Here is an 18,818-nt window from a genome sequence, read left to right on the forward strand (position 1 = left end):
GCTGCCTCTGGCACTGCTGCTGCCGTGGGATTCCAGCACTTCGCTGGCGGATCTCCAGGGGATAAAGCTGATGGCTTTGCCCAGGGGTATCTGTCAGCCAGTCAGCTCAGCACATTTGGAAAGGTTTTCAAGTACAAATCTACCCAAAAGTATCTAAAAATGTCCCTGAGCACCATCAGTTGCAATGATTAAACTGACAGGGAAGTGTTTCTGTTGGATACAGAGGATTAAGAATCCCAGCTTCTCTCCCGTTTGACCCACAGGAACACAGTGTGTCCTGGAGGGGGTGCTGCCCAGGGGAGTGCAGAGGAAGGGCTGGGAGAAAAGAGACATTCCACACGATCCTGGCTCTGCCATAGACTCACACGGGCACAGGCGCGACTCTGTCACAACACTGACATCACAACACTGATGTCACAACACTGATGTCACAGGCTTGACACAGAGAGATAACACTTCATTACTCACTCCAGAGCCAAGAACCTTCAGATTCTGCCCAGTGCCCTTCCATAAAAGATTCTCCACCCATCCCGAGCAGCCAACACAGGAGCGCACTTGGCTCCAAATGCCCCACATTTGGAGGGTTGCAGAACTGCTGGAGCTCAGCCAAGCATCTCTCACCCCTCTGCTCCCTGTGGGCAGGTGAAGGACAGGGCAGCTCAGCTGTGCCCCCCTCCTGCTCCCCCTCACCAAACACCCTATGGATACACAGGGAATCACTGCAGAGGCAAGCAGAGTGGTGGAGAATACACAGGTCACTCATATACCTGAGAATTTCACTGCTTTGATGTGTTTTGAGCCCATCACATCCGAAGAGCAACTTTATTCTGCAGCAAAAGATTCCCTCAAGCTCAAACGTGTCTGCAGAGCTTGGCTATTTCAGCAGGACCAGCAACAACCTTGGAGGGGATCCTTCAGGATTACCTTTTGGCAAATACTGTCTGTTTTCATAGAAAATGGTATTTTGTGGGGGGTGAAGGAGTTCTTGGAGTGAGCTGCAGGTTCCAGGGCTCAGTGGATAATCACAGCTCACGTTCCAGGAGCCCTCACCTGCCCTGTGTGTCACACTCAGAGTGAAATCAAACTGCAGAGCCAGCTCAGCACCTCTGTGTATTGTTATTGTTTACCCTCCCTTTCCCAAAGCTCCAGGGAATGTGTTGTCCAGGAAAAGCACTGGAGTCCAACCCTGCTCTGAACTGAACTGCCAGTTCCGGGAGCTGTCAGTACAGAAGGGAAGACGCTCAAATGTCACTTTTGCTTTCCAAAAACTCAGTTCTGGAGGCTGCCTCTGAACCCACACAGCCCAAATGGTGGCACAGTCTGATGGATTGCAGGGCTCCCAGGCTCTGCCAGGTTATCCCTCAAAATCCAGTCAGCACTGCCAAGCTAGCAGGCTCCTCCGGTCACAGATATTCCCACATGTCAGCGTAAGCTGTAATTCCAAGTCTGGATACATCCTGCATGACAGAGGGCATCCAGAATCCCAGAATGGTTTGGGCTGAAATGGACCTTGAAGCTCATCCCACTCCACCCCTGCCATGGGCAGGGACACCTTCCACTATTCCAGGCTGCTCCAAGCCCTGTCCAACCTGGTCTTGGACACTTCCAGGGATCCAGGGGCAGCTGCAGCTTCTCTGGGCAACCTGTGCCAGGGCCTCACCATTCTCACAAGGAGGACTTTCTTCCCAATATCCCATCCGACCTCTTTGGCAGTAGGAAGTCATTCCTCCTTGTCCTGGCACTCTAGGCCCTTGTCCCAAGTCCCTCTCTAGCTCTCCTTCAGGCCCTTTAGGCACTGGGAGGGGCGCTAAGGTCTCTCCAGAACCTTTTCTCCTCCAGGATGAACAATCCTAACTCTCAGTCTGGCAGAAAATGTCCTGGCTCTTTCCCAGTTTTCTGGCACCTCATGGCAAAGCCCTGATGCTGCCTGGGCAGAGAAGCTGGAAAATCCAGAGGCAGAGCAGATTCTACAGCAGGAACCAGAAAACATTCACCAAACCTTGACAGAGGCTGTGGCTGACTGAAGTTAGAATAGGAATAAAATTCTTCTGTTTGGATTCTTAGGAAACAATGTTTTCCTGAAGTGAGGACAGTGAATACATCCACTTATTCAGAAACTGCAATTTAAATGGATTTATTTAAAAATTGACTAAATTCACCAATTGAAATTGGTACCTGCAGCAATGGTGTATCCGGGGCACCAGCAGTCTTGGAGAAACCAATAAAAATATATTTTAAGAAAAACTGAGAGAACTGAATTTATTTTGGAAATCCTGTCAATAACATTTGCATTATTCCTCTTTAATGCTTCTATTTCTGCTCTGACAAACTGAGGGAATAAAGATTGGAACATGATTCTGCTGAGGCTCAGAGACTTTGCTTTCACATCATCTCTTCACACAATCACAGTCCTTGTGGACAGATTAAGGCACTCAATTCTTATTTTTCTTCCCATTTTAAAACTCGCTTGACTGGTAAAAGTTCTTTCATTGCAGCGATAGTTTTTGAGCTAGACTGTAATTTTTCCCTGCAATCATCTTTCATCCACAATGGACTGATCTAGCCATTGTCCCCTCTGGGGTGGTAATTGACGGATGTTTCCCTCAAACACCCTCAGGCAATTCCACACCAAGGCAAGAGCTCTTTCCAAGAGTTTTTTCCATCAAACTTTGATATGTTTTGTGATCAACGCTGAAAATTCTGAGTAATCACTGGCTTCTGCTGGATTCATCCACTGCTGAAAATCTCTGCCAGCGTTACTCTCAATTTACCTTCAGCAATTCCACGAGGGTGATGGGGAGGAGTAAAACACAGAATATAACAAGAAAACACAGGAAGCAAATGGAGGAATCAAGTTCTGGAAGTCTAAGGGATGAGAGGGAGAGCAGCTGTACATCAGCGACAACAGGCAGGACAAAACTAGGAATTAATATTCCCAATTAATGAGAGTCCTTGGACGAGTTTCAAGGGCTTTCACCAATGTTCCTCTGTTCCCAGGTAAAGCACACCAAGCCATCCCATTGAATGAAACAGCTCTTCCATTAATTTTTAACTGTTTGTGGAACTGCTGTGGACTGTTTTTTGTGGATGCCCTGCCCAATGACCGCCACTCGTTTATAAGGTAGCTATAATTAAATACGCATTCTTTGGTACTAATCCAAGTGGAAATTATTTAAATTTGATGGTTTAAAGAGTGTTTTAAAGGCCCAGCATAAACTGTGCATATAATTATCACAGGGGAATAATTTGAACATAATGTCTTGGGCCATGGAGGGCAAAAATAAAGACTGGACTGACACACTGGAGTGCTCCTAGAATGAGCTTAGGGGACCCTGGGGTTTGACACTAGAAACCACAGCAGGCCACTAGTGACCCAAAATATTGGCCAGGTTGATCACACCGTGATTATGGACAATTTTTCAGGACTTCCCATGAAAACATTGAGATGAGGTTCAGTGTCCATAACCAGAGGGATGCATCAGGACAGGCCTGAATCAGAGGGTGACTCCTGTAACACCCATAGGGATTGTCACCCTTCCTCTACCCATCCTGCTCCAGGAATACACAAGATCTGGCAGCTCAGACATTACCATCTCTGCTGTTTTCAAACCAGGTTCTCAGCCCAACTCCACAAAACAAGGTCGCCAGGAATCCTTAAGGAATTTTTGCTGGTTTTGTGGACAATGACCTGTTCTGACTTATCTCTCACAAGCTGACAGCAGTAACTTGTCTGAGCAAGAAGTCTTGGGCATTTGGGAAATTCCAAGAGCTGTGGAGTAGTGCCACGTCTCTCTTCAGCCATGTGCTGTCCTACAAATCCACCACACAGGGATTTGCAGCCATTGCCTTCCCTCATCGTCACTGGGGCAGTGACACCTTTGTGGTATTTCAGTGACATTCAGCTCCTATCAATAATTCAGCTGCTCTAATTGCAGGATCTCAAACACATGATGTGCACAAGGTGTCAGCAAAGTCAACCTTCCCCTTGATTAACACTTTTAATTGGCTGCTGAGCTGGGATTCTGTTTCCATTTTAGCTGAGGAGGTCAGAAAGGGAGCTCAAAGGGAGCAGAAAAATGATACAGAATCAGCACTCGTGTTCCAGCAGAAGACAGGAAATGAAAACCTGAATTCTCTATCCTTAATTCACCTCTCTGGGCTCTGGGTGGCCATTCCTGTAGAATCCAACTGCACAGTGCTTTGGGAAAACTCCCACTGCTTTGCTCCAGGAAGGGCTGGGAGGGGGAAGGCTGCCTGCAAAGCAAACAGCTACAGACCTGCTCACTGCAAACTAGAGAAGAGCAAGGAGAGCAGTGCTTGCACTTGCAGGAACTGTCCCATTTCCACATGCAAAGTGCTCCAAGGGGGAAGAGAAAATCTATCAAAGGGGATTGGTGATGCCAACTGTTGCATTCCACGGGAGAAAGATTTGATGGCATCACAGCTGTGCTGGTTCTGCAAAGGAATAGTGAATTTCCTCTCTTGGATTGTGTTGGATGGAAATAAAAACCACCCGTGAATCCCTCAAATGTGGCACTTGGCCACCTCAGCTCCTCCCAAGGAGAAGGTACTGTCCCAGGAATTCAGCCCTGCCCAGGGTAGCTGGGGGTTGTGAACACTGTACACAGTCCAGCAGAAAGGTGGGAGTCCCTGGTGGAAGGATACACACCTTCCAGGCACCCCGGGGGAATGGGAAAATCCCTCCTGTAAATCTGCAGGAAGTTGGGGCACCCCGTTGGTTCCCTGTGCAGGGCATGTGGGAATTTGGGCACCAGCCTTATAAAATAACAGCCCTCTAAAATGGTTCCCTCTGCCTTCAGAAACAGCTGAGCATCCCCAGGCTCCCAAAAAGCACATCCAGCTTGAGCAATCCGTGTGTGCTGGAGCGAGGAGGAACATCAGCCTTTGAGGTTTGTCAGCCACACAGCAAAAACACACTGCAAGTTATTAATGGCCTTGTTTGCACTTTTTTTTGGAAAAGCTTTTTCAGTTTCTTCCTCTGTTCTAATATAGTGACACTGTCAGCATCCTTTGCTTGTGTCCCAAAGGGAAAAGCATATTGAATATGTATTTAATGTGGGATTCTTGGAGCTCCCAAATCAACAGCAAGAAGGAGAATAGAAGATGAAGCTACTGGTGATTCCAGGAGTGTAGAAGCCACCTGTGTGACCTCACAGCCTAACAGACAGATGGAATTGTGTCCACAAAGCCCTGCCTGTCCCCATGAAGGGAGAGGGACTCCCCCAGCTCCTCCAGGCAGCTGCCTGAAGGTGAGTTCTGCTCCAAATTCTTGTTCCTCTGATCCTGTCCTTGGGGAGGTGGCACTGCTCACTGGGAACAAGTGAAACAAAGGAGCAGTGAGACACTGGCAACCTTTTTTTGCCTTTCCAACTCCCCAGGGCTCTTAATTAATCTGCATTTTGTAACCACAATTAATTCTTTGCTGCAAGTCTTGGGAATACAGTGGGAAAAAACCCATAATTTATGTGTTTGGAGAAAAAAAGCCTGACTCACAAGGAGTGCCAAATCAGTTAGATTTCACAAAATTTAGACTTTCTTACAGTATTGTACCTGACTGCCTTTTGGTCCCTGTTCTGAGAGCTGACAGGAGGGTGGATCCAGGTGGGGGCTGGTCTCTTCTACCAGGTGACAAGTGACAGGATGAGAGGAAACAGCCTTAATCTGTGCCAGAGGACATTTAGATTGGATATTAGAGAAAATTTCTCCATGGAAAGGGCTGTTCAGCCCTGGCACCGGGGCAAGGATGGAATTCCCATCCCTGGAGGCATTTAAAGCTGTGTGGATGTGACGCTTGGGGATATGGGTGAGTGGTGGCCTTGGCAGTGCTGAGGGAATGACTGGACTCAATGGTCTCCTGAGAGCTTTTCCCATCTCACCAATTCCATGATTCTATGATCCATCCCTGCTCTCCACTGGACTTTCAGTCACACACTCCCACTGCCTCTAAACCTGCAAGTTCACCCGTGATTCCTGTTCCTGATAAACTGCCAGAAAAAATTAAAAACACCCGTTCCTGACTTGTTCTTGACTCCTGAGCCTCCCTGAAGGTGCTCCTTGAGCAGTTCTGCAATATTCAAATGTTAATTCAGACTATACTGAACAAGCTTCCCTGGGAACAAACAGCAATCAATCAGGATAATCCACTGCAGCTCCACGACTTCCTTGGTCTCTAACAGGTGCTGTCAAATAAATCTACGGAATAAATCAGCCCCATTGTAACCACGAGGAAGGATTTTATAACTGCATTTGCCGAGTGGGAGGACATTTCTTTCTGGTTTTTTTTTTTACTGACAGTCAGATAAAAAACACACTAATCAAGACAGACATGAGATGGAGGCCTCAGAGGTGAATTCCTGTTTGTACTGAGGGCTCCTAATCCTCCACTCATTTGAGAATTCTGGTGCTACCACAGCAAAGAGAACCAAGCTGTCTGGATCCAGTCCAGTTTTCATTATGGATATACTGGGAGATGCAAAAAATACTGATGCTGTCTTTGTAATATTTTCATGCTGAGCACCTTTGCATCAGCTACACTTTATTCTTCTATCACAGCTTGTCCTTCTCCTGGCAGGACACTCACAGGGACCTCCAACAAGGGCATCTGCAGGGATGGAGCTGGTCCCCATAAAAAAAATACCTATATCTCTGTATAGCTCAAAATATCAATATGTATTTTTCTGTTATGCTACTGCACTATACTTGCAGCAAAATCCATCTTTGCTTTCTTGCCACTTTAAAAAATATTGCCCCTGGATATTTCCTTCTCCATTCTTGCTCCTTGTATTTCTAAAATATTCACCACAATGCACAGTATTTCTTCCTGTGGTCTGGAAAATGGATCAAGGCAATGACACCTACTTAACACACATTTTTCCTCCCCAAAGCTTTGCAGTGAGATGAAGGAAGTGTCAGCTCCTTCTGAAGGAGAGCAGCACTGGCACTGACTGCTGGCACCAGGCAGCCGGGATGCAGACAGAGCTCTGGGAGATGAGCAGAGAGCAGCTCTGCAAACATTATTCATTCAGCTGAAATGTAAATCCTGCTCCTCTGAGGGGAATGGAGAAGCTGCTGTGATCCAGGCAGGATGAAGTGTGCAGGGCTCCAGGGGGTTTCATGCTTCAGGAAGCAGAGGGTCAATAGAAGGAGGGTCTCTGAAGAGAACTCAGAAAGAGAGGGGTGACATGGACTGACTGACAGGAGATGTCACTCCAGTGCCACCACTTGGCATCTTGGGCCATTTTCATGCCAGCAACAGATGTCAGAGAGCAAATGAGTACTGGCAGCTTTGGGGACAGTGAGAATATGGATGTGGGAGTGTGTGGAAATGCTGACAACCCAGAGAGATGCAAAGATGCATGGGCCATGTTTAAAAGCCTCCACTAAACCCCTTCCTCCTGGGAAGCCTCTGTTTTGTTCCTCCAAGTGTCTGTTCTCTCTGCTCACCACCAAGCCCTGTGTGTGCTGGCAAGGGCTGTGCAGAGCTCAGTTATCATGAATGAAACGAGCTGAGAACAGTTGGGTATTTATAGGCTTAGCAAGCTGGTGCTCCAAAAAATCTGAAACCTCTTCAAAGTGGCTTTGGCGCCAGAGCAACACTGACAGTCCCAGCCAGCTTGTGGGGACATTTGGGAAGAATCACAGCAGGAACACCGACCATGGAAGTATCCTGAGCTTTGTGCTGAGCACCTTCCAGTTTGCAAAGAGTAAACAATGAATTAAAACACTAAGATATGAAAAAAACACAATGATATGTCCAAGATTTCCATGGATATGGATACACAAGGTAAATTTGTGTGGAAGGGCTCACTTCTTCTGTAGAAGAGACAGCAATGCGGTGATGAGTTTAAGATAATTGAGTTGAATATTGCTTAGATATATTGCCAGATGTTCTGACAGTGGCTTATCACTAATGACACCAGATAGCTTTGAGGAAACTAAATGTTTCCCAGATACACCAGTGAATCTCTCCCTGTTTCCTGGAGACACACACTCGGAAAAGGCAGCAAAACCTGGCAAACCAACCGTTGCTATCACAGGGCATCTGTAATTCCAAACCAGTTCCGGCTCCCGCAGCCCTGGGGACCAAGGTACAAGGGCCAGGAACCTGGCCCTGGATGAACCTGAGCAGTGTGGAAGGCTCCACCAAGATAAGATTGTGAGCTGCACCTGCTGTGCAGGCGCGTGTTTGAGATCCACGTTTTCCAGCTGCTGATCCTACCTCCTCCGGATCCACACTCACAGGAGCTGGGATTAGGCTTTTTCCAACCCAAACCATTCCATGATTTTATGACAGCAAGGCCCTTCTTGAGGAGTAATAGCATTTTCTATCTCCAGTATGAGATATGCCAGAATCAAAAAAATCCAAACATATCCAACAGGACAGGTCAATTCTCATTGTTTTGCTCAATGCTGAGTGCTAGCTGGGCCAACAAAATCCCAAGGGAAGGGTGGGTAAGAGTTCCCTCAAAGACAGAAGAGAGCCACAGTGTACCTGGAGGGGCTCTCTTCAGTCCCCAGCTTCTCCTACACAGTGAGTGTGGGGTTACAGTGCTGCAAGGAAAGGATGATGGATTAAAAATGAGAGTATCAGAATTTACCACAGAGGAGAGGTCCATGTTCACCATCCGCCTGTCATCCAGGTCAACTGGCTGGAGGCCTGCGACGTTGAGCTGGACAGAAGAGGTTCTGTATACAAAGCTCAGCAGCCAGTCCCCCCTGGAAGCAGAGAAGAGTGGGAAAAAGTCCTGCTGCCCAACCAATGCAACGTGGAATCAAAGAATTCCAGAACAGTTTGGGTTGGAAGGGACCTAAAAGCTCTTCCAGTTCCATCCCCTGCCATGGGCATGGGCACCTTCCACTATCCCAGGTTGCTCCAAGCCCTGTCCAGCTTGGCCTGGAACTCTTCCAATGTGTTACTACTCAGACCACGAGAAGAGTGAAAGGGCTGGGGAGCACAGTGATGTCTGGACCAAGAGCTGCTGCAGCTCTGTGTGATGTTGGAATGACACCAGGAATCACTGGATTCAAGGCAGGTTCCCAGGACATGAGTGCAAGTCTGAACTGAATTCTGATCCGTGGGTGTAGTCTCTTTACCTTTCTGTTTATTTCTGTGTTTGCGTAGGGATTGCACATTGATTATTCAATATTTCACCTTTTTCATGTACTGATAGGTTCTCCAGCTCACAAAGCCATAAAGGTGATGAGATCTACAACCCTGATGTTGTGACATAAATATCAACTGTGAAGCTCCTGGGAGTACTCCTGATTTATAGGTACTGTAGAAACACATGGTTTCAGTGACAGAACTAGGAAGAGTTTGTTCCCACTCTAAACCAGTGCTGTAAGTCACTGTGACAGTTTCAGGGTATACTGTGGCATGAGGAGAGAGGGAAATACAAAACTCTTCTGTGCTGAGCAACAGCACAAAATCTGGACACCAAAATGCCACTGAGAGCAGATTTAAGTGGGATAGGAGTGGAATTTGTGCTCTGTGATGACATCAGGTGAAATGCTCCTTCACAGTGCCCATTCATGGCTAGTCCCAAATAATCCACACTAGGCGTTGTAAGTCTACACAGAGCCCTGCAAAACCTTTACAACACATCCACGCTACTCAGGCATGGGTTCTTTCAAAAGCTGAGCCAGTCCAGCTGTTCTGGGTGAGGTTTCCCACTGGGAATTCGAAACCCTGCTGTTAAGTGGGAGGGGACAGCTCTGACAGCTAACAGGGCTCTCACTCACCCTGTCCCCTCATGTTCCAAAGCCAAAGGAGAGCAAGGACTTAAGCTCAACAACTGGGCTCAACAAATCTGATCTTGCAAGAATTCCATTCAGTGTAATTCATCTGACCTAAACAGAGTTATTCCTGAAGTGACAGAATGAGGCCACCCTTTGCAGCAGTGAGAGACCAGAGAAATCAGAATCAGGTGAGGCCTTACCACAAAATGTTTGTATAACCCTCCTCTCATATCTCAACGCTCACAGAAATTCCCCATGGCTCTCAGTTTCCCCCTCTAGCTGCCCCTCATGTTACCTGAATAACCCCCTACACACACACACACACACACACACACACACACACACACGTACTGTATTTTATTCCAACAGCACAGGAAGGCTTAGGCACTATAATAAGATCTTTTTGTATGTGTGTGTGTGTGTTACAGGAAATGGATACACTGAGCTTTTCACAGTGAAATTGATTTTTGTAGAACACAGGGAAGAACAATATTTGCCAGGTAAACCCAGTTAAGTGCAGTGATTTTTATCACTTATAGCTTCTTGGAGGAGCTCAGAGCACTCCCAGGGAGGCAGCAACTGCCTTTCCTTATGCCACATGAAGAAACACTGCAAGTGGTGTTTACATATGGCATCCCTGAAAATTCTGAGATCCAAAGAAGACAAAAGCAACAATTTCCAGCCTAGCTGAGATATAGGATTGATAATTTGTTGTATTAACCTTAAATACTTTTAATTCATTTATTTAATTCTTCTTTTTAAGTTAGAACACTCTGTTAGAAGCACAGTAACACGATACTTCCCCACCTTCCATATATGTGTGTAGGTATTCCTATGGATGTGTGCCTGGAAAACACCAGCAGCATTTTTACCTGTCCTTAACCCTAGGGCTCACAGCTTTCTAAACTGTCTTGACTTGCAGGTTCTTTGCTAATCTTCTTGCCTGGTTATTTCTCAATTTATTTCCCCACGCTTTTAGTCTTCCCTGCTGTATTCCTTGGTTTTAATTCCCCCTTATCTAATTGTGCCGGTGAGCAGTGCTCCTGCCACAATTATCTTCCAAGACACAGTCATTAGGTTTGAAGCCGTCACTTGAATACTTAATGGGTTTTCTGAGATTGCTTCAGTTCTTCTAAGCCTCTGAACCTCTGTCTTCCCAGCCAGCAGCTCCCACAACTCTGCACAACATTGTCTGCTTTTATGTCTAAAATGTTTCTAAATGTGGTTTTCGTTTTGAAAGCAATCTTTATATTCTTTCACATCCTTACTAAATTTGCTACAGCTATTCCAGCTATTCTTCCTTTGTAAGTAAATATCCTTATATATCCTTAATGGACTATCCTGACCAGAAACCAGATATAAAAACCTTCAATTTGCTTGAGCTCCTTCCCTTGCATTGTGATTTTCACATCTTGCTCCCCATGAGAAGCCACAAATGAACTGTGTCTTAAAGCTTTGATGGATTTTAATTCCCATTCTTTAAGTCAGTAAACTTAACTGCTGTATTTGTAGTCCTTCACATAAAGCTGAGATTTGAAGGGGTTTCAGAATATATCAGATTACACACACAACACACTGACCCAGCTTTAGGATGTGAGTGGTAGAACACTGTCCCTCTATGAACAGGACCTACATGTGGAGCACCTCACACTTCCAGTGTCACAAAGAGCCAAGAGCTGGGTCAGTCTTCAAGTGCCTCCTGAAGCTGTCACCTCCCATGGATCTGAGGGAGAGGCCTGGAGGGATGAGGCTCTGGCACTGCTGAATCCATATCCTCATCACTGAACAGTTACTCATCTACTAAGTGCATCAAAGGGATGAATACCCCAAACCATTTCCAGGCTACCGAGGCCAGGCTCTGAGCACACACTGACCTGCAGTACCCGTTAACGATCCTCCCTGACACCACTTTGGTGAGAGCTTTCCAGTGCTTGACTTCTCCTTCCACTGGAGCTCCCAGTAAGACAACATCTTCAATGATTCCTTGTGAGTCTGTCAAGGTGAAAGCAGAACAGCTCAGGTTTAGACGATGGATCAGAAAATATTCTTATATGAAGATGTGCACTACAGAAAAATCATGATTTTGGTGGCTTCAATTTGAAAGACAGAAACAATGGAAAGGAGGATCATAAATACAACTTTGCGTACATGTTGAGTGTCCACAGTTCACCTCGAATTAGTAAAAGTGAAAAATTGAGATCCTCAGACAGTGCAAAGGACCAGGCTGATGGAAGGAGGGAAAAGTGGCCTGGCCTCTGCCCAGAAAGATGCTGTTCAAGCAGCAAACCTCTGGAAAGGTTTGGAAACCTCTGGAAAGGTCTTTCTGCAGCCTCACTGATGTGGATTTGCACATAGCTTTGAAAGAGGTGAAAGGGTCTGAGATCCTACAGGGTAAGCAAATGTTGCTATACATGAAGCTTGAGGAACTCTTCCACAGCTGATTCTATGAAAAACATGACCTGACCATGCAAGAGAAAATCCCAAATTCTTAATATTGATTTGGAAGTAGCAACAATGGAGGCACTTGCCAATTCACAGATAGTGAAGATCTATCAGACTGGTTTGATTTCCTTGTGCTGTAACCTGAATGCCCAAGGCCTGATTTGCTCAACAGCAATGTTGACTTTTAAGCATAATAAATTTTCCTAACTTATCAGACAGCTGCAGCCAGGCAATTTCAGGAGAAATAATGATGGAATTAGAAATATTGGACACTCTGCTATTTTCCTAAACTCCTGAACAATATATCAGTATCCTCTATAAATCTTTGTAAAGAGAGATGAAGCCTCTGATGCCACAGCATTTAAATGGAAGGCTCATGAGCATAACATTCCAAATCCATACTCTGCACCTGTGGGAGACCAGGTTCCACAGACCTGAGCTAAACCAAACATTTGAGGGAGAGGTGCTGCCCGGGTAGACTTTTCAAATGTCACTCAGTTTCCTTTCCCTGATAGCAGTAAAGGATTGGAGCTGCCTGCAGTGCCTGCATCCTTCTCTGAGGTGTAAATCCCCATGCCTGACAAATCCAAATGAGCTCTCCTGGAATTATTTCTTATTGCAGAGCAAAATTTGCACCAATCAAAAAGAGCAAAGAGCAATTCAATTTTGTGAGTGTAATCTGTGAGCAATAAAGCTCTGTTCCCATAATCCTGGGCAATCAAAAGGACACCCAGAGCCTTGCTAACGGGAAGCTCATTCCGACCAAGGTTCTAAATTCCACGGCCACGATGTGAGCCAACTGAATAAACAAACAGCTAATTTATCAGGAGTCTGAATATCTGGGCAAGGTGTTGGAAGCTTTTGTTTCTCCAGTCCTTTGTCCAGCTTATTTCTTGCTCAGAACAAAAAATGTTTAGCCATGGCTGAAAAAATTTTCTTTGAATGATTTCTTTGACAGGATAGAGACCTGGGAACAGATCACGGGCCTGCAGAGCTGCTGAGGCTCAAGATAAATGAAATGTATTTCACAGTTTGTAAATCTTTTGGATGATGAAGAACAATAAAGTGTGCACAAGCAGTGGAACAAAATTAATTCATTAACCATTTAGCCTCATAGTGAGTGGCTAATGAATAAGGAGTTTTATAAAGGAAAATTTCCAATTACGTCCAAGCAGGTGGGAACAGAGTGAGAATGACAGGCCAAAATTAAAATCTGATTAAGATGATTTCTCCAGAAAAGGTGTGGAAGAAAGAAGCTGTCCCAGAGGCCATAACCAATCCTAGGAGATGGGCTTTGCTGTGCCTTTGGGATGCAACTCACTGGGAAAGTACCTCAGCACATTGGTCCTGACTGGAGGAAGATCAGGGCTGGGATTCACCTCTGGCTGTGTACAGCTTTTCCAGGGCAGAGCTGGCAGCACTATTCCCAACACCTGAGCACAGCAGGGATCACAGCCCAGGGGGATACTGGTCACACAAGCTGTGATCAGTACCAAATACCCAGTGTGTGACACCTCACTCCTGTCATATACAGCTGGGTTTCAAGCTTCAGGCTCTGGTGGTAACAGGCATTATCAATTTGCTTTAGTTTGCTAATTGCTAATTATTTACTCAAATGCATGGGAATCACTATGAAGAAATCAGAGCATTGATCTTCCCACGCAGGAACGTGTCTCCAATGGCTCATTCACTCCAGCTTCTGCCATAAAGTCATTTTCTGGAAACCTACTGAGCTCTGGCTCCCAAAGTCATACATGATGAAGTATCCCAAAGTATTCCATTGCTTTGCAGAGAAGCATTTGAACAGAGCCTGAGTCCCTGCCATGGTGTTTCACTGGCCAATCTATCATTAGCTGTTTGTCCTCAGAAATGCCACTGCCATCTGGATACAGTGCCCTGCATGACAAGGCCGTGTGCTCCTTTCGTGTGAGACATCCAAGTCCAAACCCAAATCAGTCTCAGCTGTCCCAGGTCCCAGCTCCATTCCTTCTGTGGCTTGCTGTGGAATGTGCCTGTGAAGAACACTTGGCAATCTGTGCTGAACATGCTGCTTTTCATCTCACAAACAGCTCAGCTTTCAGAATTCAATTAAGGAACTGAAAAATCAGAGTATGGTGGGAGCTGCTCTGATACATCACCATGAGGCTTGGATTTCTTTGGAGTGGCAGCCAACCTTCCAGACCCCTAAGGATTTCCTCCCTAAGCAAGAGGCTTGTGTTATTCCAGACTGCAAACTGAAATAAAAACCTGGAAATACCTCAGCCCCTGGCATTCTCAGGACACAGAAAGTATAGATCTAGGACCAGATTAGGATCTCGGTGCTGGCTCCAGTGTAACTCCATCACGATCATTCTGGATTTGATTTATTTTGAGAACAGGATTCCTGTATTTGAGGACTTCCATCTTAAATCAGAAGTGAACTTCTGGCACACAGCTGTCAATACTGACCTTCTCCATCCTCACTTGACTCTGTTCGCACCTTCTTGGACTTTACTGGACACTTTTCTTTATAAAATTCCTTATTTATGATTTATTGTGAAGCTAAATAGTTAATGAGTTAAAGTGCTACGTGGGGGGAAGGCAGGCTGCACACACTCACTGCTGACTCAACTCCAAGATACAATTTCCATCAACTAATCATAATGATTTTATTTTTTTTAAATTAAAAATAGAATCTATTAATAAACAGAACCACAATGGGCAAAAAATTGACAGATGGTTTTATACTTGACTTTGGGGGAAAATTACCATGAAAATAGCAGACGACAGTGGCATTTCAATGACTTAAATGGAAGGCAGGACTCAGGGAATCAGATACAAGAGCTGCAGAGAGCTCCCAAGAAAGGCAAAACATCCTCTGCCAGGATCAGGCAGTGTGTGGGCAGCTCCAGACTGATCACAAATGTCACGTTGATGTTCACAGACCAAAGTGACCCACTGAAGCCCCTTGAGTGAGACAGTGGATTTAATCTGCTGGACTGGAGGAAATGACAGCAGAATTTGACTCCAAAGGCATTTAAACCTCACTTTTTTGAGTTGTTGTCCTCATCCTTAAAGAGCCAAGCTCTGTTCTTCCTCTTGGAAGAAAAGCTTCTCTACCAGGAGTAAGGATAATAAAAGAAAAAAAGGTTAGAAGGTGAATTATACCTTTTTCTTGAGCCATTTCCTGCAGGCAGAAGTAAATGACTCTGGCACCCAGGCTGAAGCCAATCAGTGTGACAGGTCTCTGGCCCTAAGAAAGAAGGAAAGGAAAAAATGCCATCAAATGGTGTTTTCTCTGGAAAGAGAGACTGGGCTTAGGATCCCCGAGAGCCTGAGACACAGAGCAGCTGCTTGTGCACCACCTCTGCAATACTGGAGCAATTTGGTTGGTTTCAAAGGCATCCTCAAAGTTATGCCCAGTTCAATATGGAGAATTCTACATAAGCAAGTATTTTGCATGTTTTGATCTTCAGAAAAATCAACTGAAAAAATCTGATGATCAGAATTTACAACAAAGTGGATGTTTCAAACAGAACCAAAACAGATGCTGTCCTTGGTTTGATATTTCCAAATTAAAACCTTATTCAAGGTACAAAATTTTCCTAGAAATGTTTGACTAAACAGAAGAAGAAGAAGCTGTAATACAAAAATACTGACCAATTCCAGATTTCAGGCTGAGTGACAGCAGCACCATGCGATGCTTATAAAATATGATGTGGCTTTCAAGCTTTAAGCTTTTATTTTGAATAGCCTAATAAGATTTTCTGTAAGATCAAAGGGAGCCTAATCCCAACACCAATGAAAAATGGTCTTTGTAATATCCAGGGAAGCAGGTGTGTGATGGACACACCAGACATCACATTAACTAGTTTTAGACTTTCCAGTATGCTGGAATGTGTGTTTTCACAACAGCAAATGCTTAACAGGCAGGAACAAATGCCCCCGAGCAAAACAAAGGGCCCATATGAAATAAAGTTTATTGGGTTTTCTAGGATTGGATTTTTATGAGAAATTAAGTTTGTTCCTCCTCTGTTGTTCCACATTGCTCGGACACACAGCTCAGGGGCCACAGCTCCCCTCAGGCTCCTCTACAAACAACAGTGACTGGTGTGAGACAAACACGTGGCCAGCAAAAACCAGCACTGGCACAGCAAACGATGAGAGGCTCTTGGGGGGCAGAAATGTCTTTTTTCAAGTCCTTCCAGAGAGACTTCTGTCATCTCTGTCAGGTATCAGCCCATTCCCCTTCTCTGTGGGCAATGCCACAGCTCATTGGGCATTGCCTGCCACCTACTTTTCTCTCAGGTTGTTTTGCTGGTGCCTATTAATGATTAATAAATATTTTTAACACTCTGTATTCTCCTTTCCTTTTCACCCATCCTCACTTCTGGCTCTCTGACTTCCACTAGGTGAGTGGGCCTGGCTGTGTTCTGACATGGTCAAGCCACTGGTCATTTACGGCCTGGATCTCTTCTTTGCTCATTTAGAAAAGCTTTAGGTTAAATGGAACAAATCTCAGCAGGATTTCTCTGATCCACTTGGGACATCCTCCTTTTCCCCATTGAGCCAGATATCTGCTGGTTACCCTCATGCAGCACTCCGAGTTTTTAATTTATTAATTTTTGTCTCCGTAGAAAGATGCCACGTAACTAGCATGACTATAAAACTTCACCTGGGCCAATTCCCTCCCAGCTATTATTCCTGGATAATTCTGCCCTGTTACCTGTTGTCGGCTGAGCAGGATGTGTGCAAGGTGTTTGCCCACTTCAGCAGAGCGATGCAGACACACTCCCCAGGGGTTGTCAATGACACTGGCAACAGTCAGGAGTGACGCTGGCCAAGTCAAGGCTGTCACAATCCCTGCAACACACAGAGCTTTCTTAGAAAACATCGAAATCAAGATAGTTCACTGAAAAGCTAAGCCTAGGAGCTTTTGTCATTTCCAGCTCTTCTTTCCCAAGAGCTGTGCTGAGAAATGCTTTGCTGGCCTAAAGATAAGAAATAATCTGATGTTCTGGCACACGGGGATGAGTGCAACCTGCATATTGGGAGGTTTCTGTATAGCAATAAATGATGTAATAACATGGAGAAATGAACAGTCACACGTGAAAGAAGGCATTTCCAGGTATAACTTTACCAGAATGATGCAATGACACAGTGGCTCAGCAGTCCAGGAAAGCACAGCCAAATTACAGATATGGCAGAGAAGGTTCTCAGGTCACTTCTGCTGGGCAGTTCCACCACTGCTGACTCCAAAACATTTTCTCTTTAGGAAAGCTCCTTTAACAGTGAAACCGCACAAGAGCCACTCAAAGAGATCTGGTACGATTTAGGTTCTTACCTGACAAGACAGTGAATTTTAAGGCTTCTTGAGCCATCATGTTCACAAAACCATTCAGCAAGGAATCCAAGGCATTGCCAAGCTCCATCAAGTACCTGGATTCCCAAGCCAGGCAGTACTGCTCCCTTGAGTGCAGCAAGCTGCTCCACGGGGCTGTGAAGCTCCCTGGCAGGGGTGCAAAGATGGAATTCATGTTTAGAGAACACAATGGCTGACTCCTGGCAAGAGGAGCCCAGCAGAGGATTGGAACAGAACCTGCAGGACACTGGAATATTCTAGCAGTGCTATTAATGACAGATCAATACTGAAGGGCAAAGCAGAATTGTCATCTTAATTAATTAATTAAAAGCCTTCCCACACCCTTCCTTCCCCAAACAATATAGGGCAGGTTGAGGCAGCTGCTGATCAAAGTGACATGAGACCACCACAACAGACTGTCATATTTGGGGACACGTGGATTGGCAGCTACTGCCAAAACCACAAGGTGGCAAAGTCCAGAAAATTCCTGTCCTCAGTCCCTCTGTTTGAAGGGGTGTGTCCATAGACAGACACTGCTGTAAGGAGCAAAATGGATGACAACCCTAGTTTTGCTCTTTAAAACATTCTAGCAGATTGCTAGTTATGGAAGAAGAATGTGGATCATCTGCAACTCCCTTTTAAGGGCAAACAGACACAAAAAGGTTCCTGGAGAGCCACATTTGCCTCTCTAACCGTGCCTGGGAGCCCTCCAGCCCTGAGGATCTGGACCTCTGGCACACAGACAAAGAGAGAAGCCAAAGCACAGCTCTGCAAAGTGAAAAGAACCTCCCTGTGACAGCAAACGGCAGCCTGGCAAGTGACAGGGCAGAGACATCCTTCTGCATTAATGATATCCAGAGTTAATGATGGTGCTTCTCAATAAACTGGCAGCTGTTCAGTCAGATTGCTGAGCACATCAGCAGACAGGTGACATATTTTTTATGACAAGCTACACTGCAAAATAAAGCACTACAAACCTTTCAAGACTTCCCCTGTAAGTTACCTCAGAGTGCTGTGCTTAACAGGATTTACTTGACAGAACTTTCTTGCCAATACACCTCATTAGCTGGCAGATAGAGAGCAAAACCACACTATTTTCTGTTAATTCCTGGAGGATAAACATAAGGTCTCAGAGACACTTGGTACTAGTGCTAGCAATCATCTCCCAGACAGACCTTTTCTGGAAAAACCATGCAACAGTTCCCAACAGAAACAATCCTGCTACAGCTGCTCCCAATCCTGCTATCACCACCAACTTAATGCCCTCTTTTTTTTT

At 45.4% G+C, this 18,818-nt stretch overlaps 1 protein-coding gene across 5 annotated transcripts in view; it reads right to left on the bottom strand.

The window, feature by feature from the left end:
- The window catches only part of TMCO4 (transmembrane and coiled-coil domains 4), a 37,129-nt gene that overhangs the window by 3,298 nt on the left and 15,013 nt on the right, over positions 1–18,818 (bottom strand). For 3 of the 5 annotated variants that reach the window (XM_085080071.1, XM_085080069.1, XM_085080067.1), the window contains exons 9-13: positions 17,525–17,689; positions 16,907–17,043; positions 15,349–15,433; positions 11,634–11,751; positions 8,619–8,736 (exon numbers count right to left, since the gene is read on the bottom strand). In XM_085080071.1, coding sequence (XP_084936197.1) covers positions 8,619–8,736; positions 11,634–11,751; positions 15,349–15,433; positions 16,907–17,043; positions 17,525–17,689 — 623 coding nt within the window. Of the gene's footprint in view, positions 1–8,512; positions 8,737–11,633; positions 11,752–15,348; positions 15,434–16,906; positions 17,044–17,524; positions 17,690–18,818 lie in introns of all 5 variants that reach the window. The other 2 variants (XM_085080068.1, XM_085080070.1) reach the window with 2 other exon arrangements.

Source organism: Lichenostomus cassidix, chromosome 21 (genome assembly GCF_008360975.1).
Source record: "Lichenostomus cassidix isolate B80296 chromosome 21, HeHo_3.0, whole genome shotgun sequence".
Taxonomy (NCBI): domain Eukaryota; kingdom Metazoa; phylum Chordata; class Aves; order Passeriformes; family Meliphagidae; genus Lichenostomus; species Lichenostomus cassidix.